Source organism: Hyperoodon ampullatus (assembly GCF_949752795.1).
Source record: "Hyperoodon ampullatus genome assembly, chromosome: 16".
NCBI lineage: Eukaryota > Metazoa > Chordata > Mammalia > Artiodactyla > Ziphiidae > Hyperoodon > Hyperoodon ampullatus.
In genome coordinates this window covers 70,649,889-70,674,871 of record NC_136929.1, presented here as the reverse complement: position 1 = coordinate 70,674,871, position 24,983 = coordinate 70,649,889, and the positions used below count along the sequence as shown (strand labels likewise).

The following is a 24,983-nucleotide window of genomic DNA, read 5'->3' as shown; positions in this document are numbered from 1 at the left end:
AGCCAAACTGCTGTGGTTCGCGGCCCTTCTACAACCCTGAACCCCCGCGGGACTCACCAACCTCACCGTGCTCATCCTCCTCGTCTGTAAGACGGGGTCACAGGACTGCCCTCAAAAAGCTGTTTTGAAGATGAAGTGGGTGTGTGTGTCCACCACATAGAGCAGTGCCAGTCCCTGTTTAAATGTTGACCTGCTGTCACAGCAAGAAATGTCTTATGCAACCTTTCAAGAGGTACCCACACAGATCAAAGTAACAGAGGAACAACAGACCTTACTGCTTTTATCATTAAATTTCTTTTATGGCGGTTGTTGACTTCATATGAAGCGGATGATGAGGATGATAAAAAGAGTAGGAGTTAATAATTACTGAGCATTTGCTTTGGGCAGACATGACGTCATCTAACGAAACCCTCACAACAACCCTGGCAAGTAGGTCTTGTAATTGTGATTCCTATTTCACTGAAACCGAGCCCTGAACTAGTGCATGCTAGAGGCAGAATTAGAGCACGGGCCCAGCTTACAACTGAGTGTAATGATGACCACATCTGACTCATTCATTTTATTCGAGATCTAGGGGTTGGTGATTGTCGGCAACCGTGTAGAAGATGCCAGTTTACGTCTCTTTCTTCTTACAAGATTTCATAACAAATTCTTTGAGGTTGTTTTATCTTCCTTTAATGAAGGATTTATAAACTAAGCATCACATATATGGATTGCAAGTGTTGAAATCTGTTGTGCCTTAAAAATAAAACCTGCACGGAAGGGTGACTTGGATTTGTCTTTTCCTGGCTAGGGTAGGAGCTGTCTGGGGGGTAGATGCCCTGGCAGCAAATGTCTTTCCTGTCTGAGTAGCAATTCCATTGACTTAGAAAACTTGGACAGTGAGCACATTTGGATGGGTATTGATAGTCAGTGTCAGAAACATGCGGCAGCAGAGATAATAAAACAAACCATGTGTTTCTTCTTAGGAAGAACTAAGCCTTTTCACGAGGGAAGCTGGAGACAGAATTTTAAATGTTCTGTCAATTCGTTCATCTAGTCTAATTTTCTTTCTCAAGGGGGAAATTACTGAAGACCATTCTGGTTCCGTTTCAGTTCACCTAATTCAAGTATTTCTCGGATATTTTATTTTTACAGTTTACATGTCCTAGCTATTGTGTCAGGCAGTCGGAGCTGCAGTGCTTAATAACAGATAGAAAGCTGTGGAATTTTGGTTGATTTTCTTTGGTTTTACCAAGGCATCTGGTAGAAAGTCCAATTCCTGTTCCAGCTTGTTTAGTATGGAATCACTGAGTTCAGGATATTTTTTGTGTTCTACTTCTGGATAAAGGTGACTTTTATTGTAGGTATTACTCTTAGTGTACTCTCAAAATATATTTCCATCTAATGACACATATTTTCTGAAGAACGCCTCTGGAGGAGGACTGGGCATGCGCTATCGGTGAGTGTAAGGAAGGAACGCTGGAAAGAAGACAGAGACCTGGATTTTAATCCTGGCTCTGTGGCTGGAATGGCTGTTGGACGTTGGGCAAATCCTGTATCTTTCTGAGCCTCCCTTACTTGCAAAAGGGGAGTGTTGGATTGGATCATCTCCCGTGCTATTTTTTAAAAATTGTGGTAAAATACACATAACATAAAATTTACCATTGTAACCATTTTTAAGTGTACAGTTCGGCAGTGTTAAGTATATTCATACTGTTGCACAAGCAGTCTCCAGAACTCTTTTCATCCTGCAAAACTGAACCTCTGCACCCAGTAAGCCACAATTCTCCATCCTCCTCCCCCAGCCCCCCACCACCCTGCTTTCCATCTCTGTGAATTCAGTGGTCCTAGGTACCTCCTGTAAGTGGAGTCATACAGTCTCTGTCTTTTTATAACTGTCCTATTTCACTTAGCATAATGTCCTCGAGGTTCATCCATATCGTAGCAGGTGTCAGAATTCCCTTCCTTTCTAAGGCCGTTGTATGGAGGGACCCCATTTTCTTCATCCATTCCAGTGCTATTTTTAAATCTAAAATCTCCAATTTTCCATTATCCTCATCTGGCAGCCAAAGCTGTGGCCTGGCAAGGAGAAGGCAGCCTGGCCAAAGGGGAAGCCGAGGGTTTCCTCCCCGAGCGCAGGCCATGCTCCTGGCCAGAGGGGCAGTGGGTCCACACGCGCTAACCTAGGACGATAGCCTGGCTCTGCTTCAGCACCTGTAGGGGAGTGGCTTGAGCTTCCCAGTCTTCTTTAGTGGCTCTTCTGAAAAGAGTTTTATCAGGATTAGGTAAAGTGTCACTTGATCCCGAGGTACAGCAAATCAGTACGTAACTCTGAGGTTCTTCTCGACTCGGTGGTATTTCTGTTCTTGAGACAAAGATAATTTCAGAAAATGCTACCGAAGGTGGCTGCTCCCCTGTGTTCCTCCCCTCTCTCCATCTGCTGTCACGGTCCCTCCTGCATCCTAAGAGGACACGTCTCTGTGGCAGTATCTTGGCTTTTAAGCTGTTCCAGTTTTGTTGATAAAGGCTCACAACTGCACTTCTTGTTGGAGTCTGTGAAGAAAATGGAGGGGTATTTGCCACCATCCATTTGTCATAATTATAGCATGTAGCGGTTGCAGATGGAAAGGGGCAGTTAGGGAGAAAATTCCTTCTGCCAGAGAAGACAATGAAAGTGGCAGATTTAGCTGCTGACACCCTGTGCTTTGTCAGAGAAGTCTTTGAAGAGCTCCTCCCCTGATTTACTCATGATCAGGATCAGGTACTTCTGTGCTCATGTGCCCACGTCCAGATTTCTGCGTCTGAAGCTCTGCAGCTCTGAGACGTCCCTTCTGTGCTCATGAAATCTCATGAGCCCGAGGCTGACCCCCTCCACGGTCCTACTCAGGCCCTCAGGGCTGCTTCTCAGGTAGGAGAGAACACGGTGGTGTCATTCTTTTTTCTTTTTTTTTGAGATATACCACGCAAGCACAATATTTATTTATTTATTTTCTGGCTGCGCTGAATCTTCGTTGTGGCACGTGAGGTTCTCTAGTTGTGGCACACGGGCTCAGTAGTTGAGGTGTGCAAGCTTAGTTGCCCCATGGCATGTGGGATCTTAGTTCCCCGACCAGGGATCGAACCCACGTCCCCTGCATTGGAAGGAGGATTCTTAACCACTGGACCACCAGGGAAGTCCCGGTGGTGTCATTCTTGACGGCAGTACGTCTGAGCCCCCAAAATGTTAAATATGATAATTAATAGAGCTCATTTACCTGAGGAACATACAGCTAGAGTCGGTACTATCTCTGATATGTTTGTAATGCTTAGCATTTACAAGTTTTTAAAATTAACCCTCCCAGAGCATCATGAACCGTCTTACTCGGGAAGAGAGCCTCACCTCAATTCAGTGACTTGCTCAGGATCACATAAGAGAGGACCGGCCCCATAGGAATCTTCTGCTGTGATGCAGAAGTATTGATACGTTGTTGCTGCTTCCCCACCCCCCACCCCCTTAATTTTGGTCTCTTTCTTTAGGGAAGCATTTCCAAGCTCTCATTTTCAGTGTCTACCCCCAAATGTTGATATGTACCATACATATTTATTTGGTGTATTGCTAGTTTTGTTATGTGACGAGATTTATCTTTTTCTCTTTTATTTAAAATACAGAATTTGGAGAAAAGTGGTATATCAGAGAAAAATGGCATAGGTGAGTAATGATTTCTTTTTTAACTTAAGAGTATGTATCCAGGTGTATTTCTTGTAAATCATATTTCAGTGAAGTGAATTTTCCTTTCTGATTTTATTTATGGGATAAATATTGTTGTCCAACTAGTCGGTCTTTGGCTCAGTCTGGCGTTTACCCTCATGAAGACACAGGGAGAACACTTTTCAGATTGACATATTGGAAGTAACAGCTAATATGTTGGATTTAATTCCCTCGGCCACAGTTTACTGAGTTGCTAATAAGGACAGATTCCCATGCCAGAGGGGCCACTGTGCGGATGCAGAGGCGAATGAGACAGAGGCTGTTCTTAGGGTTGCACACTTCGCGGGATGAAGGGTCAGCCGTGGCCTTTGCTCATGTGCCCTCCGCTTGGAGCCGGGTCGCCACTGCTGACCTGCAGGCAGCACGCCCGTCCCCTTCGGGTCAGCTTGGCAGCTGCGTCTTCTGTTAAACCATGGGGCGAGGCTGCTCCTGGCTGCCTTGCAGACACACTGTACCCGCCTCACAGCCCATCAGCACCCATATCTGCACTCCCTTTTACACACATCTTTCTCCCCATGTATTGTGAGCATCTTCAGGGGTGTGACCATGAGTTCGGATTCGGATTCCGTGGGCAGCGGGCCCCAGGGTGTTGATGGGAGGGCAGGGCCGCGCCTCTGTGTGTTGGGTCTCTTCCTAGAGGGTGTGAACTTGATCATTGTCAGCCACCCCAGGGTGGGCCATGGAGACCTGGGAGGTGGGCCTTTGGATGGGGGAAAGGGACGCTTTCCTTCCTGGGCCCTCCTTGCCTGGGCCTGGGTTCTGAGGCATCTAGAAGGCAGGAGAGGCCCCCCTCCGGGTGGCAGGGATCTGAGAGCAGCTGTGTTTAAGGAGCCACAGGGGTTCATTGCTCCGCCTTCCCTGCATTACAACACCCTGTGTGGCTGAGCCTCTCCTCACCAGGGGAGACTTGAAATCCTCAGAGATTTTACCTCTGCGGCCAACCCTTGTGCGTTTGGGCATTTGGCTGTGTGTTGATTTTGTGGGAGCTGGTGGGCCTCCTCGTAGTAAGTGGTTCGTAAATGAACACTGGCCCTGGTCTGGAATGTGGCCTTGAACGTACCTGGGGAGCTGCCTGAGCAAGTGAATCTACAATCTCCAAGTTGCAAACAGCAAATCCAGTGATACTGAACTTGCTATCAGTTCATCTGAAAAACACCTCAGGGAGCTTATTTGCTACAGTCTTAACGTCAGTCTACAGGACTGGGGTGGCGGTGGGGCTACTAAAACAGCCATCCCAGCAGAATCAGTGCCTGCATTCTGGTCTCACAGTGCTCAGGGCTGGGTGACCGACTCCAAGCATGGGGTGGTCGTTCTTCCTCTTTCGACTCATTGCCTAATCAATACATGCACTGGTGACCATGGTTCTCACCAAGTACGACATCACTCGAGTGGCTCTTCCTGTGTGTGTGTGTGTGTGTGTGTCCGTGTGTCCCCATCCCCCAGCCTGAAGTCCCAGGCACTTGTTATGCAGCTTTTGTCAGAAGACCATCACATTGATTTCACATTGGAAAAACACCAGCGTGAGATAATTTTTGACTGGGAGAGATTAGTACTTAGTGGAATGGTTGGTGCATGGTATATACACAGAAACGGGAGAATTAGAGAACCTTCAATTGCTTTTTCTTTTTGTGAATTTTTGAATTGTATTTTATTTATTTTTTTGTACAGCAGGTTCTTATTAGTTATCCATTTTATACATATTAGTGTATATATGTCAATCCCAATCTCCCAATTCATCCCCCCCACCCCCACTGCTTTCCCCGCTTAGTGTCCATACGTTTCTTTTCTACATCTGTGTCTCAATTTCTGCCCTGCAAACCGGTTCATCTGTACCATTTTTCTAGGTTCCACATATATGCGTTAATATACGATATTTGTTTTTCTCTTTCGGACTTACTTCACTCTGTATGACAGTCTCTAGATCCATCCACGTCTCTACAAATGACTCAATTTCATTCCTTTTTATGGCTGAGTAATATTCCATTGTATATATGTACCACATCTTTATCCATTCATCTGTTGATGGGCATTTAGGTTGCTTCCATGACCTGGCTATTGTAAATAGTGCTGCAATGAACATTGGGGTGCATGTGTCTTTTTTTTTTTTTTTCAGTACGCGGGCCTCTCACTGCTGTGGCCACTCCTGCTGCGGAGCACAGGCTCCAGATGTGCAGGCTCAGCGGCCATGGCTTACGGGCCCAGCCGCTCCGCGGCATGCGGGATCCTCCCGGACTGGGGCACAAACCTGTGTCCCCTGCATTGGCAGGCAGACTCTCAACCACTGCGCCACCGGGGAAGCCTGCATGTGTCTTTTTGAATTATGGTTTTCTCAGGGTATATGTCCAGTAGTGGGATTGCTGGGTTATATGGTACTACTATTTTTAGTTTTCTAAGGAACCTCCATACTGTTCTCCATAGTGGCTGTATCAATTTACATTCCCACCAACAGTGCAAGAGGGTTCCCTTTTTCCACATCCTCTCCAGCATTTGTTGTTTGTAGATTTTCTGATGATGCCCATTCTAACAGGTGTGAGGTGATACCTCATTGTAGTTTTGATCTGCATTTCTCTACTAATTAGTGATGTTGAGCAGCTTTTCATGTGCTTCTTGGCCATCTGTATGTCTTCTTTGGAGAAATGTCTATTTAAGTCTTCTGCCCATTTTTGGATTGGGTTATTAGTTTTTTTAATATTGAGCTGCATGAGCTGTTTATATATTTTGGAGATTAATCCTTTGTCCGTTGATTCGTTTGCAAATATTTTCTTCCATTCTGAGGGTTGTCTTTTTGTCTTGTTTGTAGTTTCCTTTGCTGTGCAAAAACTTTTAAGTTTCATTAGATCCCATTTGTTTATTTATTTTTTTATTTCCATTACTGTAGGAGGTGGATCAAAAAAGATCTTGCTGTGATTTATGTCAAAGAGTGTCTTCCTATGTTTTCCTCTAAGAGTTTTATAGTATCCGGTCTTACATTTAGGTCTCTAATCCATTTGGAGGTTATTTTTTGTGTATGGTGTTAGGGAGTGTTCTAATTTCATTCTTTTACATGTAGCTGTCCAGTTTCCCCCACACCACATATTGGAGAGACTGTCTTTTCTCCATTGTATATCATTGCCTCCTTTGTCATAGATTAGTTGACCATAGGTGCGTGAGTTTATCTCTGAGCTTTCTATGCTATGCCATGGATCTGTATTTCTGTTTTTGTGCCAGTACCATATTGTCTTGATTGCTGTAACTTTGTAGTATAGTCTGAAGTCAGGGAATCTGATTCCTCCAGCTCCATTTTTTTCCCTCAAGATTGCTTTGGCTATTGGGGTCTTTTGTGTCTCCATACAGATTTTAGGATTTTTTTTTCTAGTTCTGTAAAAATGCCACTGGTAATTTGATAGGGATTGCACTGAACCTGTAGATTGCATTGGGTAGTATAGTCATTTTCACAATATTGCTTCTTCCAATCCAAGAACATGGCATATCTCTCCGTCTGTTTGTATCATCTTTAATTTCTTTCATCAGTATCTTATAGTTTTCTGAGTACAGGTCTTTTGTCTCCCTAGGTAGGTTTAGTCCTAGGTATTTTATTCTTTTTGTTGTAGTGGTAAATGGGAGTGTTTCCTTAATTTCTCTTTCAGGTTTTTCATCATTAGTGTATAGGAATGCAAGAGATTTCTGTTCATTAATTTTGTATCCTGCAACCTTACCAAGTTCATTTATTAGCTCTAGTGGTTTTCTGGTGGCATCCTTAGAATTCTTTATGTGTAGTATCATGTCATCTGCAAACACTGACAGCTTTACTTCCCCTTTTCTGATTTGTATTCCTTTTATTTCCTTTTCTTCTCTGATTGCCGTGGCTAGGACTTCCAAAACTGTGTTGAATAGTAGCGGTGAGAGTGAACATCCTTGTCTTGTTCCTGATCTTAGAGGAAGTAAATGCTTTCAGTTTTTCACCATTGAGAATGATGTTTGCTATGGGTTTGTCATATATGGCCTTTATTATGTTGAGGTAGGTTACCTCTATGAGCACTTTTTGGAGAGTTTTTATCATAAATATGTGTTGAATTTTGTCAGAAGCTTTTTCTGCATCTACTGAGATGATCATATGGTTTTTATTCTTCAATTTGTTAATATGGTGTATCACATTGATTGATTTGTGTATATTGAAGAATCCTTGCATCCCTGGGATAAATCCCACTTAATGGTGGTGTATGATCCTTTTAATGTGTTGTTGGATTCTGTTTGCTAGTATTTTGTTGAGGATTTTTGTATCTATATTCATCAGTGATAGTGGTCTGTAATTTTCTTTTTTTGTAGTATCTTTGTCTGGTTTTGGTATCAGGGTGATGGTGGCCTCATAGAATGAGTTTGGGAGTGCTCCTTCCTCTGCAATTTTTTGGAAGAGTTTGAGAAGGTTGGGTGTTAGCTCTTCTCTAAATGTTTGATAGAATTCACCTGTGAGGCCATCTGGTCCTGGACTTTTGTTTGTTGGAAGATTTTTAATCACAGTTTCAATTTCATTACTTGTGATTGGTCTGTTCATATTTTCTGTTTCTTCCTGGTTCAGTCTTGGAAGGTTATACCTTTCTAAGAATTTGTCCATTTCTTCCAGGTTGTCCATTTTATTGGCATAGAGTTGCTTGTAGTAGTCTCTTAGGACGCTTTGTATTTCTGAGTGTCTGTTGTAACTTCTCCTTTTTCATTTCTAATTTTAGATTTGTGTCCTCTCCCTCTTTTTCTTGATGAGTCTGGTTAATGGTTTATCAATTTGGTTTATCTTCTCAAAGAACCAGCTTTTAGTTTTATTGATCTTTGCTCTTGTTTTCTTTGTTTCTGTTTCATTTATTTCTGCTCTGATCTTTATGATTTCTTTCCTTCTACTAACTTTGGGTTTTGTTTGTTCTTCTTTCTCTAGTTCCTCTAGGTGTAAGTTTAGATTGTTTATTTGAGATGTTTGTTGTTTCTTGAAGTAGGATTGTATTGCTGTAAACTTTCCTCTTAGAACTGCTTTTGCTCCATTCCGTAGGTTTTGGATCGTCGTGTTTTCATTGTCGTTTGTCTCTAGGTATGTTTTGATTTCCTCTTTGATTTCTTCAGTGATCTCTTAGTTATTTAGTAACGTATTGTTTAGCCCCCATGTGTTTTTCTTTTTTACATTTTTTTCCCTGTAATGGATTTCTCATCTCATAGTGTTGCGGTCAGAAAAGATGCTTGATATGATTTCAATTTTCTTAAATTTACTGAGGTTTGATTTGTGACCCAAGATGTGATCTGTCCTAGAGAATGTTCCGTGCGCCCTGAGAAGAAAGTGTAATCTGCTGTTTTTGGATGGAATGTCCTATAAATATCAATTAAATCTATCTGGTCTGTTGTATCATTTAAAGCTTGTGTTTCCTTATTAATTTTCTGTTTGGATGATCTGTCCATTGGTGTAAGTGATGTGTTAAAGTCCCCCACTATTACTGTGTTACTGTCGATTTCTTCTTTTTTAGCTGTTGCAGTTGCCTTATGTATTGAGGTGCTCCTATGTTGGGTGCATATATATTTATAATTGTTATATTTTCTTCTTGGATTGATCCCTTGATCATTACATAGTGTCCTTCCTTGTCTCTTGTAACATTCTTTATTTTAACGTCTATTTTATCCGGTATGAGAATTGCTACTCCAGCTTTCTTTTGATTTCCATTTGCATGGAATATCTTTTTCCATCCCCTCACTTTCAGTCTGTATGTGTCCCTAGGTCTGAAGTGGGTCTCTTGTAGATAGCATATAGATGGATCTTTTTTTTTTTGTATCCACTCAGCCAGTCTATGTCTTTCGGTTGGAGCATTTAATCCATTCACGTTTAAGGTAGTTATCGATATGTATGTTCCTATTCCCATTTTCTTAATTGTTTTGGGTTTGTTTTTGTAGGTCCTTTTCTTCTCTTGTGTTTCCCACTTAGAGAAGTTCCTTTAGCATTTGTTGTACAGCTGGTTTGGTGGTGCTGAATTCTCTTAGCTTTTGCTCGTCTGTAAAGCTTTTGATTTCTCCATCGAATCTGAATGAGATCCTTGCTGGGTAGAGTTGGGTAGAGTAAACTTGGTTGTCGGTTCTTCCCTTTCATCACCTTAAGTATATCATGCCACTCCCTTCTGGCTTCCTTAAGTATATCATGCCACTCCCTTCTGGCTTGTAGAGTTTCTGCTAAGAAATCAGCTGTTAACCTTACGGGAGTTCCCTTGTATGTTATTTGTCGTTTTGCCCTTGCTGTTTTCAGTAATTTTTCTTTGTCTTAAATTTTTGCCAATTTGATTACTATGTGTCTCTGCGTGTTTCTTCTTGGGTTTATCCTGTCTGGGACTCTCTTCACTTCCTGGACTTGGGTGGCTATTTCGTTTCCCATGGTAGGGAAGTTTTCAACTATAATCTCTTCAAATATTTTCTTGGGTCCTTTCCCTCTCTCTTCTCCTTCTGGGACCTCTATAATGCGAATGTTGGTGAGTTTAATGTTGTCCCAGAGGTCTCTTAGGCTGTCTTCATTTCTTTTCATTCTTTTTTCTTTATTCTGTTCTGCAGCAGTGAATTCCACCATTCTGCCTTCCAGGTCACTTATCTGTTCTTCTGCCTCAATTATTCTGCTGTTGATTCCTTCTAGTGTACTTTTCATTTCAGTTATTATATTGTTCATCTCTGTTTGTTCATTCTTTAATTCTTTTAGGTCTTTGTTAAACATTCTTGCATCTTCTTGATCTTTGCCTCCATTCTTTTCCTGAGGTCCTGGATCGTCTTCACTATCATTATTCTGAATTCTTTTTCTGGAAGGTTGCCTATCTCCACTTCATTTAGTCGTTTTTCTGGGGTTTTATCTTGTTCCTTCATCTGGTACATCGCCCTCTGCCTTTTCATTTTGTCTGTGTTTCTGCAAATGTGGTTTTTGTTCTACAGGCTGCAGGATTGTAGCTCTTCTTGCTTCTCCTGCCTGCCGTCTGGTGGATGAGGCTATCTAAGAGGCTTGTGCAAGTTTCCTTATGGGAGGGACTGGTGGTGGATATAGCTGGCTGTTGCTCTGGTGGGCAGAGCTCAGTAAAACTTTAATCTGATTGTCTGCTGATGGGTGGGGCTGGGTTCCCTCCCTGTTGGTTGTTTGGCCTGAGGCCACCCAACACTGGAGCCTACCCAGGCTCTTTGGTGGGATAATGGCGGACTCTGGGAGGGCTCATGCCAAGGATTACTTTCCAGAACTTCTGCTGCCAGTGTCCTTGTCCTCACGATGAGACAGCCACCCCCCACCTCTGCAGGAGACCCTCCAACACTAGCAGGTATGTTTGGTTCAGTCTCCTATGGGATCACTGCTCCTTCCCCTGGGTCCTGATGTGCACACTACTTTGTGTCCTCCCAAGAGTGGAGTCTCTGTTTCCCCTAGTCCTGTCGAAGTCCTGCAATCAAATGCCGCCAGCCTTCAAAGTCTGATTCTCTGGGAATTCCTCCTCCCGTTGCTGGACCCCCAGGTTGGGAAGCCTGACCTGGGGCTCAGAACCTTCACTCCAGTGGGTGGACTTCTGTGGTGTAATTGTTCTCCAGTTTGTGAGTCACCCACCCAGGATTTGATTTTATTGTGATTGCGCCCCTCCTACCGTCTCATTGTGGCTTCTCCTTTGTCTTTGGATGTGGGGTGTCTTTTTTGGTGAGTTCCAGTGTCTTCCTGTCGATGAGTGTTCAGCAGTTAGTTGGGATTCCAGTGCTCTCACAAGAGGGAGCGAGAGCACGTCCTTCTACTCTGCCATCTTGAACCAATGACTGGTGGCGCAGTGTTTAAGAATCCGCCTGCCAATGAAGGGCACACGGGTTCGAACCCTGGCCCCGGAAGATCCCACATGCCATGGAGCAACTAAGCCTGTGTGCCACAACTACTGAGCCCGTGTGCCGCAAGTACTGAAGCCTGTGTGCCGAGAGCCCACGCTGCACAACAAAAGCCACCACAATGAGAAGCCTACGCACGGCAATGAAGAGTAGCCCCCGTTTGCCGCTACCAGAGATAGCCCGTGCACAGCAACGAAGACCCAACACAGCCAAAAATAAATAATTTATAAAAAAGAAAAAAAAGAAAGAAAAGGATAGCTTTATTGCTTTGCCAGCAAAGGGAGACACACTGGGCTTCTGCCTCAAAGAACTGTGTGTCCCCACCTTTGATTGCTTTCCCCTTCACAGAAGAGTTAATCCTCCTGCAGGGCTCCCTCTGTAGCCATCTCCGGTCCTGTTTCCTGAAAGTTCTACAGCTACCGTCGGCTTTAACACCGAATGGGTCCTCGCTGTATCCTTGACTACCTTCCCTTCTTGCCTGCCACACTCATCATTATCGTCAGGCACTTAGTGTGCGACCCATTTATCACTCATTCCTGGAGGAGAAACAGTGACAATCTGTCTTGAGTTGTGACTGTGTTTGCTAAAGGCAAATTGCGGTAGGTTTAGGGAAGTATCAGCAAAGGGATGGGGAAATAGCAGAATCGTCTTATTTGGTTCCACTGATTGGGCAGTGAGAGCTTAAGAGTTAGGTGGTTGAATGGCATGAACAGAGAAGACAACCCGGATATCTAGACTCGGCCAGAATGCGATGCGGTCCAGGAGGGCTTAGGATGTATGTCAGGAAATATTTCTTGGTGCCGCTCTAAAGAACAGCAGGAATTTAAGAATCAAACTGTACTGTGCTGGTTCTTTTCTGGAGTGGGGGCAGGGCTGAATGCGGTCGATGTTCATTGTGTCAGGGTTGTAGGACCTGGGTACACCTTTCCGCTTCTGCCTCATACAGGTAACTCCAGCACACGTATTCCGTTCCTTACCTCACCGTACAGCCTCCCCTAACTGTAATACTTTCAGGGCCCAGCACTCCATTTGCTGTCCCAAACCTTCACTGTTCTCTCTGTTGGAAAAGCCGTCCCTGGGTGTCCCCAGGACTTGGTGTCCTTATCACATCCTCTGGGGAGGCCCTGCTATCTGGGGTCCCAGAGTGCTCTGGGGCCCTCCCCCAGTTTGAAAGCTGTTCATCTATAGACCCAGCCTCTTTGTGTGGCACCTAAGTCCCCCCCTGACCTGATCTGGCTGACGCAGCCTTCCTCTCTGACTTTATCACTGACTGTTCCCTTCATCCTTTTCTCAGAAATGCCCGATAAACTCCCCGGTCACCTCTCGGGGCTGCTACCAAGATCAGGTGGACTGTGGGCTCTGTGATAACTCTCTTATTTCTGCCACTGATGTGCTACCTTCTGTGCCTGAGTCTGTAGGAAACTGTGTTTTTTTTGTTTGTTTGTTTTTTTACTTTTTAGATGTTTATTTCATTTTTATTTTTTTATGTTAATTTCTAATTTTAATATTTTAGTTTTTTGGCCGCACTGTGCGCCTGTGGGATCTTAGTTCCCCGACTAGGGATTGAACCCATGGTGCCCCCTGCAGTGGAAGTGCGGAGTCTTAACCACTGGACCAGCAGGGAAGTCCCACTGCTGCGTTTTAGAGGAAACTCAGGAAACACCCCTCCCCAGAAGCTCTCCCTGCACTGGCTCTCCTCCTCTGTGCCCCCAGGGTCCCCACTTGGTTCTGCAGTGACACCCACGGCCTTGTGCTGTGATGGCGTCTTCTGAGCTAGACTCCCGTGCTGGGGTCACGCTTGCTCCTTTGTGTATCCTGGATGCTCGTGCTTAGGTGAGGCTTGAAGATGTTTGCTGAATGAGTGCACACAGCATGCGAGATCCAAGCACGTGATAAAGGAAGGGGACGATTTCTCAGGAGCAGAGGAAATAGCACAGGACCCAGATATGAAAAGGGGAAGAATTCACTTTTTTTCTTCTCCCCAAGCCTCTTCCCCACACCAAAGAGCTGCTTCTGTGCCAACAGTGGGAACTTTGCTCATCTGGTAGAGGAGGTGGTGGAGTTGATTCCTGCAGGGTTAACCTTTTGACAGATGGAGCTGCTCTTTTTTTTTTAACTTTAAGAAAAAATTTTATTTATTTATTTAATTTATTTTTTGGCTACACTGGGTCTTCATGGCTGCGTGCGGGCTTTCTCTAGTTGTGGCGAGGCAGGGCTACTCTTTGCTGCAGTGCACGGTCTGTAGGTGCGCAGGCTTGAGTAGTTGTGGCACACGGGCTCAGTAGTTGTGGCTCTCGGGCTCTAGAGCACAGGCTCAGTAGTTGTGGCGCATGGGCTTAGTTGCTCCACGGCATGTGGGATCTTCCCGGACCGGGGCTTGAACCTGTGTCCCCTGCATTGGCAGGAGGATTCTTAACACTGCGCCACCAGGGAAGTCCGAGCTGCTCTTTTAAAAAAATTTATTATGAATTATTTTGAACATACAGGAAGCTACAAAGAGTAATAACATCGTGTATCTGCCACTCAGATTAAGAAATAAAATATTCCTAATACAGCTGTAGCATTTAAACCATTATCTTGATTTGGTGTCCATCATTCTCCTGTGGTCTTTTATACTTTCACATCATATTTGATATGTATACATGCATATATATGGTATATATCCATTTTTTATATATTTGTGTTTATATTTTTGTAAACCATTGATTTATACTGTATGGTTATTCCCTCGTGCCTTGCTTTTTTCAGCGTTCTATCTGTAGGGTTCATTTCCAGTATCCATCTGGCTTGATCCACGTAGTGTCAGTTAATCTTTATTGCTGTGTAGTAGTCCAATTTGTGTATCCTGTTAGTGGGTATCTGGTTTGCTTCCAATTTTTTCTTTTTATACAGTGCTGCTGTGAACACTCTTGTTACATACCCTTGTACACGCATTGAGAGTTTCTCAAGGATGATTAATAAGGGTGGAGTTTCTGGGTCATTGCACATGTGCATCTTCAACTTTATTAAATTTTGCAAAAATTATTCTCTGAGGCTTAATGACTCCAGTCTTAAAAAAATAAATCGCTTTCATTTTGATAAGTCAGTTACGTTAGTGTGTCAGATGTAGTGGATCGAAGGTTACATTTCAGTTGAAGTAGAAGATACCCGTTTGAGCCTTATCTGTGTGTCTGATTTATAGAGCCAAGAAGCTGATTTAAAACAGAGATCGGTATGTGGAAGGTTCATATTTATATAAACTCCTACAAAGAAAGAATGAGGTCATATTCAACAGGTTGTTTAGCATTTCCTTTTAAATTTTTTGTTGAGTTTTAACCAGAGAGCATTTTGGATTATTTTTAGGATCTGGACTGCTCACTGTGGAGCTATTTGTTGTATGAATATTTGAGTGAATAAATGAATGGAACTATAGAACTGAACCTGAGAACGATAAAATATAATGGAATAAATTAGAACCAAGTTAGCGTCCCTGAGTCGAGGGGTTAAAGTGAAAAGTTCCTGGTGGGGGGAGGGTCCTCACATTCATTTACCGTCAGCCTGCTGGAGGCTACAGTTTTTTAAATTTAAATTTTAATTTTTTAAAAAGTTCTATTTTATATTGGAGTATAGTTGATTAACAGTGTTGTGTTAGTTTCAGGTGTACAGCAAAGTGATTTAGTTATACGTTTACATATGTCTATTCTTTTTCAAATTCTTTTCCCGTTTACGTTATTGCAGAGTACTGGAACAGTTCCCTGTGCTGTACAGTACTCCTTGCTGGGTATCCATTTCAAATATAGCAGCGTGTACCTGTCAACCCCAAACTCCTAGTCTATCCCTGCCCCCGACCCTCCCCCCCGGTAACCAGGGGTTCATTCTCTAAGTCTGCGTCTATTTCCATTTTGTAAGTTCAGTTGTATTTTTTTAAATTAGATTCCACATATAAATGATACCATATGTTTGTCTTTCTTTGTCTGACTTATACTTCACTTAGTATGATCATCTCCAGGTCCATCCATGTTGCTCGGAGGCTAAAAGTTTATGTGACATCTGCCTTCGGCCAACACCCCTGTCTGGTGGCAGCGTCCTGACACAACGGCAGTTTCTTTTCTTTATCACGAGCTCAGAACCTGGGCAGGCCTGATGTGCTTCCCTGGTGCGGGGCCTGAGCAGCCCCCTCTGTGGCGAGACCTCTGTGGTCTCCCCTGGTCTGGACCCTGTCAAGACACCGGCTGCCCTGAAGCCAGTCTTAGCTGGCGGCAAATGTGGCCAGTGTTGCTGACAGGCTTCTATGCAGCCCTTCCTGCTACAGCCCTGCTGTGTGGAGTCGTGGCTGTTTTCCTGGAGATAACACTGCGCCCTGGCCAGGTGCCTTGTGAGGTCACTGCTGAGCGTCACCTTGAAGGGCTGTCCAGAATATGCGTGAGGTAGAGTGTTAGCTTGCTAGGGCTGCTGAAACAAAGTGCCACAAACCGTGTGGCTTCAACAGAAGTTTGTCTCCCGGTTCTGGAGGCTGGGTTGGTTTCCTCAGAGGACCCCCTCCTTGGCTTGCAGGTGGCCATCCTCTCCCTGTGTCTTCACAGCATCCTCCCTCTGTGTGTCTCTTGCCCAGATTTCCTCTTTTTATAAAGACGCCAAGTATTGTATATCGGATTAGGACCTATACTAATAACTTCACTTCAACTTGATCACCTCTGTAAAGACCCAGTTCCAAATAAGGTCACATTATGAGGTACTGGGGGTGAGGACTTCAACACATGAAGTTTGGGGGACACAATGCAGCCCCTAACAGGTAGACACCCTGTAGGGTTATCTGTGAATTGTTAAAAGGCTTCTTGCAAACATTGGATTTTCAGTGACTAGGGAAGTGAGTGTTCTTTCCCACATTAACATTTGCATACTTTCTGACAGATGCAGGAGCAAAGTCACAGTTTGTTACCACAGACTTGGTCTAGTACAGCGAGCTTATTTACTTACTAATTTCTCGTAAGGAAGTTGCAGAGATCAGTTTAAAAAGGGAGATTTTGTTATTAGAATTACATATAAATTGATTTTTTTTCCCTAAGAGTTTATTGCCTGAAGTCTTGCCTTGTGGTTGTTTTTTTTTTTTTTTTGACTTGTTTTCAAGTTTATTTCAGTCATTGTTAAAAAAATACCTGAAAACTTTTTGTTGTTGTTGTTCTAGATTTAAAAGGAATTGCATTTGTCATCCAGAGTCAAAGTAATTCTTTTCATGCAAAGAAAGCAGAACAGTTAAAACAAAGCATCTTAAAGCAAGCTGCAGATCTTACACAGGTATGTAGAGATGACTTGGAATGTCAGATAATTACTTATTTCTTGATTCGTTTATGTTTTCCAAAGCTCTTGGTCCATAGATGATCAATTTTATTTAGATAAAATACCTCTTTTTTGTTTTGCTGGCTTAATATGGACTATATTGTTTAAAATGCTCTAGTTAATTTCTAATGCTCAAATCATCATATTCTAAATCATTATATATATATTTTAAGAGAATTATATAAATGTATCAGACTATCATGGTTTCATCATAAAGTATGATAGAAAAAAGTGGAAGAAATAACTTTTTAAAGGCAGAGCTCAAAATAGCAAAGATAATTAATGTTCAAAATTTTGGTAACAAGTTCTAAGGCAATTTTTATGTTGAAATAACACTTTCATTAACCTTAGTGCGGTACTTCTTCTGTGAGTTTCTTAATCCGTTTTTTAATTGGATCTTATTCATTGAACTTTGATTTATAATGTAATATCCAAGAAGGATTATGGAGAGAAAGATTGACACGTCCAGGTACACTTTAATAACGTTTAAAATAGGCGTGAACTGAGTTTAAATCTGTTCTGAATGATGCTGGAGGTTTGGGGCAAAGGAAGGTCTACCTTCTTGTGCTGCCATATAGGAGCTTTCTTTTTTAGCCAAGCAAAGAAACTCCTTCCAGCCCACTCCACTGTATGGCTGTGGCCTTCGAGACAGAAGTGCTGTCTGGAGGTAAAAGCCATCAAGAGCTCTCTGACAAGAGACCTGTGTGTTTGACAGATAGCTTCTTTCTGTTGGTGGGAGCTGGGAAATAAAGGGTTGGAAATATCAATGGGAAAAGGAACAACTGTAATGGTATTCAAGGTTAAGGCACTGCTGACAGTAAGGCTTACTGTGCTTAATCTTTAAATGCTTTACGTATGAAATTCATCCACCCTCCCCACGTCCCCGCAAGGACAGACCCTTGGTTCCTCTACTTGGAGCATCATACCTTCTCCAGGGAGAGGAAAGTGTTGCAGGCTATAGACAGGTGGTTGGGTTTTGTTTTGTTTTGTTTTGTTTTTGGGAACTTGGAAATCGGAGCAGCTTGATGAGTTTAAAGTTCCCCTTTGTCTGGAAACCCAACTTTGGAGATCTTCTACTAAACGTTTTCAGATTCCATCAGAGAGGAAGTCCTGCAGCAACCTTGACAGGCTGGGATTCCTTGGTGGACTCTGGTAGAGGCCCCTGCGGGGGTCGGGGAGCAGGTAGTCCCACAGTGGGGTCCAGGTGAGCATTCATGGAATTTAGCTCAGTTGGGCCTTGGCTGTTACCCCAAACTGTGAATCAGTGATGATGTCAGGACAGAGTTATGTATCGTTTGAATTCATATATGAATTAAGGGCACATATATCTCTACCTTGTTCCCAGAAATACCTTCCCTTTTGTAGAGGCAGATTCATGTGTGTTTTATTTACTTATTTTTTAAATTTATTTATTTATTTATTTATTGGCTGTGTTGGGTCTTCGTTGCTGTGCGCAGGCTTTCTCTAGTTGTGGTGAGAAGGGGCCACTCTTCGTTGCAGTGTGTGGGCTTCGCATTGCGGTGGCTCCTCTTGTTGAGGAGCACAGGCTCCAGGTGCGTGGGCTTCAGTAGTTGTGGCACGAGGGCTCAGTAGTTGTGGCACGAGGGCTCAGTAGTTGTGGCACGAGGGCTCAGTAGTTGTGGCTCGCAGGCTCTAGAGCGCAGGCTCAGTAGTTGTGGTGTGTGGGCTTAGTTGCTCCATGGCATGTGGGATCTTCCCAGACCAGGGCTCAAACCCGTGTCCCCTGCATCGGCAGGCGGACTCTCAACCACTGCGCCACCAGGGAAGTCCTCTTAGTAGTTTTTGATGGCTCAGAACCAAGCACAGAGCTTTCCATGTACTGAACCTGGTCCTCAGTGAATGTTCATTACACTGAATCCCTGAATTTCATTATCTAATTTTTCCTTGTTCTCTTTTCTGTTGTAATAGAAGTTTCCTTTTACTTCTCTTATAGTATGGTCACTTTTTTCTTACACTGTTTTTGTTTTTTTTTTTAATTGAAGTATAGTTAATTTACAATGTTGTGTTAGTTTCAGGTGTACAGCAAAGTGATTCAGTTTTACATGTGTCTGTGTGTGTGTGTGTGTATATATATATACTCTTTTTCAGATTCTTTTCCATTTTAGCTTATTATACAAAAGTAGGTCTTTGTTGTTTATCTATTTTATATATACTAGTGTGTATATGTTAATCCCAAACTCCTAATTTATCCCTCCCTTCTCCTTTCTGCTTTGGTAATCATAAGTTTGTTTTCTATGTCTGTGAATCTATTTCCATTTTGTAAATAAGTTTGTGTGTATCATTTTTTTTTAGATTCCACATACAAGTGATAGCGTATGATATTTGTCTTTCTCTGTTTGACTTCACTTAGTGTGATAAATTCTAGGTCCATCCATGTCACTGCAAATGGCAATATTTCATTCTTTTGAGTAGTATTCCATTGTATATATGTACCACATCTTCTAATCCATTCATCTCTTGATGGACACTTAGGTTGCATCCATATCTTGGCTATTGTAAATAGTGCTGCTATGAACACTTTTGTCTACACACACACAAACACATAAATACCCTGTATGAAATCACAGGTTCTTTGAAGGCAGATGCTGTGGCATGTTCTGTTTTTGATTCCTCCATAGCACCTTCAGCACAGTGGGTATTCAACATAGGACAGTTGAACTGAACCCAGAATAAATTGAACAAATGAAAACTAAACATTATTTTAAGTAAATTATTTTATCTATTAAAAGTTTTTTTTGTTAATTTTTAAATTGATAAGGGCCAACCCCTCTCATATTAAATACAACTACTATTTTACTTCTCCCAGGGAAGCCACAGAGTTTAGGGAGAAGAGTAGACTAAAACACTGAGCATGAGTTGATGCTCGGAAAGTCTGATCTCATGATTAAGTGAATGACAGTATGGGAAAGCAATACTGACTGCTTTCACACAGACAGCGTAACAGTGACTAAGGAAGGTGGTGATTTACTTCCCCAGCGAACAGTCCATCCTGGGGGAGGCAGGAGGAGGCAGCTGTGCTCTGGTTTCCTTCTGTCTCGTTACTTTGCCATAAGCTGAGAAGCCTAGTCCTCATCTGCGTTGTTGAAGCGGGCTAACCACCCTGACATCTGCATGCTGGCATCTGGAGGACAGGCAGCTTCCTTTTAAGGCTATAACCTTAAAGTTGTACACACACAACATAAGCAACTGTGTTTTCATGGATGCGTGACTCTCAACTCTCAAAACTTAGAAAACAGTTCTATTTCTCTAAAGTGTTGAACTTTTCTAGCAGTTTATTCTGTGCTTCTGTTTAGTTTCAGTATGCTTCTACTTAATTTGTACTGTCCTTTGCATTTACAGTTTGCCATTTAGACCACCTGTTTAGCGGGTGACTTAGATTGCCACTAGGTGGCAGTATTGGTTTTACATTTAAAGACACCTAATAAAGCAGTATCATCAAGCAAACCCCTGTCCCCCAGCATCTAATTTCCGTGATAATAAATGGAGTCTAGACTAAAGCAATTGGAAAACTCGCTTTAATTATCAGATAGTCTGTTTTTCTTATTTAATTCTTTCCTAGCATGGAAGCCAGCTATGAGTACTGAAGTAGTTATGACAGAATTTCGTTTTAGCACTTGGATTTAATTTGCTCACAAGATCCAGGGTGTACTGTTACAACTTAGGTCATTTCATATTTGGGTTAACAAGTCTTTTGGTAGTTGAAATGGCTGGAAAGATTTTACAGTTTGCATCTGTACCTGATACTGGTTCATTTTTTTCTCTTTGTAGAGTTCTTTATGTTACATATGTGATTTAAAGTTGAATTTATTCCACACATAGCATCTTGGAGATCCACAGATTGTCGAAAGCTCACACCGGGTCTGTAGACAATACCTGGGGCAATGATGAGCTCCCCTGACCTAGAACTACGTGAAAACAGAGAAAGAAGATTAACTGCAGAGAGTTAAGTGTTGAGATGCACAAACTATAGGGCAGCAAAGTCACTTGGAGAGGCAGGTAATGGCTCCCTAGTTGCAACTTGACTGGAACTTGGTTTAAGAAATTGACATATTCTTGAAAAAGAACTGACAGCCTAGTCATCAGCTGGGGAAGACGAGGACAGCCAAATCCAGGGCAGAGTTGTCAGGGCATCCCCAGTGCTGCGGCAGAAGCGGGCTGGCTCCTCTGAGGGGTCAGCCCCATGGTTTGCCAGGTATGCGCTGTGCCTCTAATGGGACAGGATGTCACCTGCGACCTGAATCATGAAGTCTTCAGGTTGCAGTTTTGGTTTTCTCCATCGATTTTCCCACCACGAGCATTCATCACAGTTGCTTAGTGACGGAGGAATCAGCCACAGGTTTTATCATCTGAATATTTATCTGATAGTCCAAAATATCTCTTCCACACCACCAGATGTCTAGAACTGCTGTTTATTTATTCATTACTCCTGTCAGGTTGCACTTGACTACGAAATCTGCCAAAAATTAAGGTGCAAACATTTAATGGTTTCTGCAGTTAGGCATCTGCTTCTAGCTGTTCTCTTTTGCTTTGGCAAGTCATTGCTTACGCCTGTTTTGCCTCAAGGTGCTAAAATGTGGTCTTATTGAAAACACAAACGTTTTTCCTTCTTCTCATTTGAGTATAAAGACAGGAGCCTAAGCGAACTTTCTATCTGAAACATGACACTGTACTCGGAGTTGTTACCAGAGTGGTGAAGCTGTTTCCCTTGTTTTCTGAAACAATCTGGGGCATTGTGAGTTGTCACTCCCATTTCCAGGTTTGATGCTTATAAGGCAGTTCATAATGGTTTTGAAGTCTATAATGATATAGTTCTTCTAGTCAGGAAGCTAACAGACTTTACCAAGTACTTCCTATGTACGGAGAACCATTCTGGGTTGTGGTGGAGCAGTTAGAGAGGGATTAGAAAAGATACTCTAGTTCTTTGAATTACTTATAGATGGTAACGATCTCATAATAGAAATGACTGTTTCATTAAGCAGAAATCAGAAATCCAAAATAAGTCTATTAAAATATCTATTCAACAATATTAATTGCACATCTGTAGCTACATTAGGTACTTTTGAACGTAACAGGACATCTCTAGACAGTGCATGGGGCCCTTGAGAAAGACGATGGTCATGAAGCTGTTCAGGAAGTAGAGCGATATGTAAACAGCACATGAAGGAAGACTTTTATCAGATCAGATAGGAGAGACAGGAAATTCGCTGGAGTGATGTTGGTTTGGAACAGGGAACCAGATCTGGAAGACGGAGACATGAATCATCAGGAAGGTTTGCTTTTGGGATGCCAGGGGACCTAGGATTTGTTCAGGGGGATGAGTAAAGTGTGTTTTAGCAGGAATAGTGATCTTTCTAGATGAAAATGGATGGAAAGTGGAGCTGGTAATATGGTTGACCAGAACAGGGTTCCTAAAGGTACATCTACAGATAGAAGAATGCAGATTTGGAAGAAGTGCTGCCTTTTCTCCTGAGTGTTTTCTCCCTGCATTACAGATGGAAGGGTAATGTGAGCTTATAAAGATTGACTGTTCAAAGAGGTGCATGAACAAAAGCCAGGTGGAGGTAAGGCTAACAGAAACCCATAAGGAGAGTTGTGTGACAATCTCTGAATTAATCAGGCACTTGAGTGTGTTTTGTTTTAAATGCCTATTATGTGCATGGCATCTATGTGTCAATTGTGATTAGACTTCTGCTTTTTGAACTTGAAAAAAATTCTTTCTTGAGTGAATGCATGTGTGAAAATTCTTCTTCTTATTATTATTTTTTGTTACATGAAATGGGCGCAGACAGCTCAGTCTCTGGCAAAGACTCTGCTGGAGAGGCTTGAGTTTATGTTGTGATGGAGAGGCTGTCAAATGAGAGTATTTTTTGCCTCCTGGGACCTGGGACCTGGGACCCGGTAACCAAGGCTGATCCTAGATTGACATAATTTTTACTGCACCTTCAGAAATGTATCAACACTTGCTTAAAATTACAGAAACCGTTAATGTTCACCAAAGGAATTCAAAATAAGATTAAATTGGAAGCAATAAAGGAGAGAGGAGAAAGCATCACTGTGTTTTTTTAAAACTAGGTTCTAGTAAAATAAAGACTCACGTACATTTTGAAGACTCTGAAGTATGACCTTAGCACAAGGCACAGGTCATGTGTGGTTGGGGAATCACTTTGAATGGGAGACAGGGAATAAGCCCCTGTAGGAGTGACTACTCAGAGACGGGGGGACAGGCTGGATTTAGAATGAAGGCAGGGCCTCAGGGAGGGGCAGAACCACGGATAAGTTATGGACCCTTTTTTTTTTTTTTAACATCTTTATTGGAGTATAATTGCTTTACAATGGTGTGTTAGCTTCTGCTGTATAACAAAGTGAATCAGCTATACATATACATATATCCCCATATCCCCTCCCTCTGTGTCTCCCTCCCATCCTCCCTATCCCACCCCTCTAGGTGGTCACAAAGCACCGAGCTGATCTCCCTGTGCTATGCGGCTGCTTCCCACTAGCTATCTGTTTTACATTTGGTAGTGTATATATGTCCATGCCTCTCTCTCACTTCGTCCCAGCTTACCCTTCCCCCTTCCCGCGTCCTCAAGTCCATTCTCTACCTCTACGTATGGACCCGTTTTTAAGGCATCCTCCAAATACAGAAAAGAAAACTCAGCAGTGGGTTAGGCTTATAAGGTTTTCTTTTTAGGGGGGTATAGTGCCCCTGTACATTTCATTTTATGGCAATAATGGATTACATTTTCTGTTTTAGGCCCAAAGGGGCCAGACTAGCTGCTTAGAAACCTCCATACTCTCCTTTCCCGCAGCTAAAAAGCTTCTGAAGAGAACAGATGCTTCCAATTTTGTTGCCTTCTTTTGTGGTATGAACTTTATTTAAAAGCTGGCAGAATCACAACCTTACAAATAAATGATTCTGCTTATTCACAGAAAGTTTTGGAAATCACTGTTTTCTCAAGAAGAGTTAGGTCTTGGCTCATTAGTTTAAAAAAACCTCATTTCCATGCGGTAAGCCAGGAAAGCTGGGAGCAAAGCCTTTCATAGATTAGCGTGAAGAAGCTTGAGAAAATGGCCTTGTGTTTTCTAGTTTTAGACTTTTTTTTATTGGCAAGGAGACAGCGTGAGGTGCTTCATTAAAATGTTAGCTGTGAGAGTCAAGTCGCTTTCACAAAACTTTCCTTTTTAGGTGAGAGCAATTGGATGCTTAATTACTTAGTGAAAGTTTGCTTTTTGTTGTAATCGGTAGGTGTTAAGTAATCACATTAAGTTATTTATTAAAGTGGAGTTCTTACTACGCTGCTGTTGAGTAAGAATTTATGCATCCATTTACCAAATCTCTGTGGAATATTTACTTAGGCAAGGGCCTGGGCAAGATGCTCCAGGAGAAAACAGAGCAGTGAGACCGAGTGTACTTCCTCAGGGGCTTGCTCAGCTGTAATGAATTTTTCACACCATATCGTGAATGTGGGTCTCTGTTTGGCGCCCAGCATTTGGACACCTTCCCTTACTGGAGATTTCTACCCCATGTGACTCTGGTGGGAGTGGGCTCGGCCCACTCAGGACATCAGAGGCCAGACTTGGGGTCTCCCCAACTCATGGAGGGTGGCCAGCTGGATGTTGCCATGCAGGATTCTGAGTCTGGAGCTAGGGACCCATACAAGTGGTTTATTTATTTATTTACTTACTTTATTTATTTATTTATATTTGGTTTTGCTGGGTCTTAGTTGTGGCAGGTGGGCTCCTTAGTTGCAGCTTGGCAGCTCCTTAGTTGTGGCATGCAAACTCTTAGTTGCGGCATGCATGTGGGATCTTAGTTCCGTGACCAGGGATCGAACCCGGGCCCCCCGCATGGGGAGCGCAGAGTCTTAACCACTGTGCCACCAGTGAAGTCCCGAGTGGTCACTTTAGATCTCAGTCTCCTGGTGGTGACATCGGTGCCCAGGGGACCAAGTGAGGTGGCAATGCATGCATGCACGTGTTGGAGGAGTCCAGTGCTCTGGGACGGGTGATGCCCTGCAGGGTGACCTTTTCCCGGTGAGTCACTGTGGAGGGGAGCCCTGCCTGTGCCACCCTCTGGGAGGCTCGT

At 42.9% G+C, this 24,983-nt stretch overlaps 1 protein-coding gene across 2 annotated transcripts in view; it reads left to right on the top strand.

Moving 5' to 3' along the window:
- Positions 1–24,983, top strand: part of B3GLCT (beta 3-glucosyltransferase) — a gene marked incomplete at its 5' end in the record, with an annotated part of 115,369 nt that overhangs the window by 20,172 nt on the left and 70,214 nt on the right. The window contains 2 exons of one of the 2 annotated variants that reach the window (XM_079722037.1): positions 3,640–3,670; positions 16,725–16,834. In XM_079722037.1, the coding sequence (XP_079578163.1) occupies positions 3,640–3,670; positions 16,725–16,834 (141 nt within the window). Of the gene's footprint in view, positions 1–3,630; positions 3,671–16,724; positions 16,835–24,983 lie in introns of both variants that reach the window. The other variant, XM_079722036.1, reaches the window with a different exon arrangement.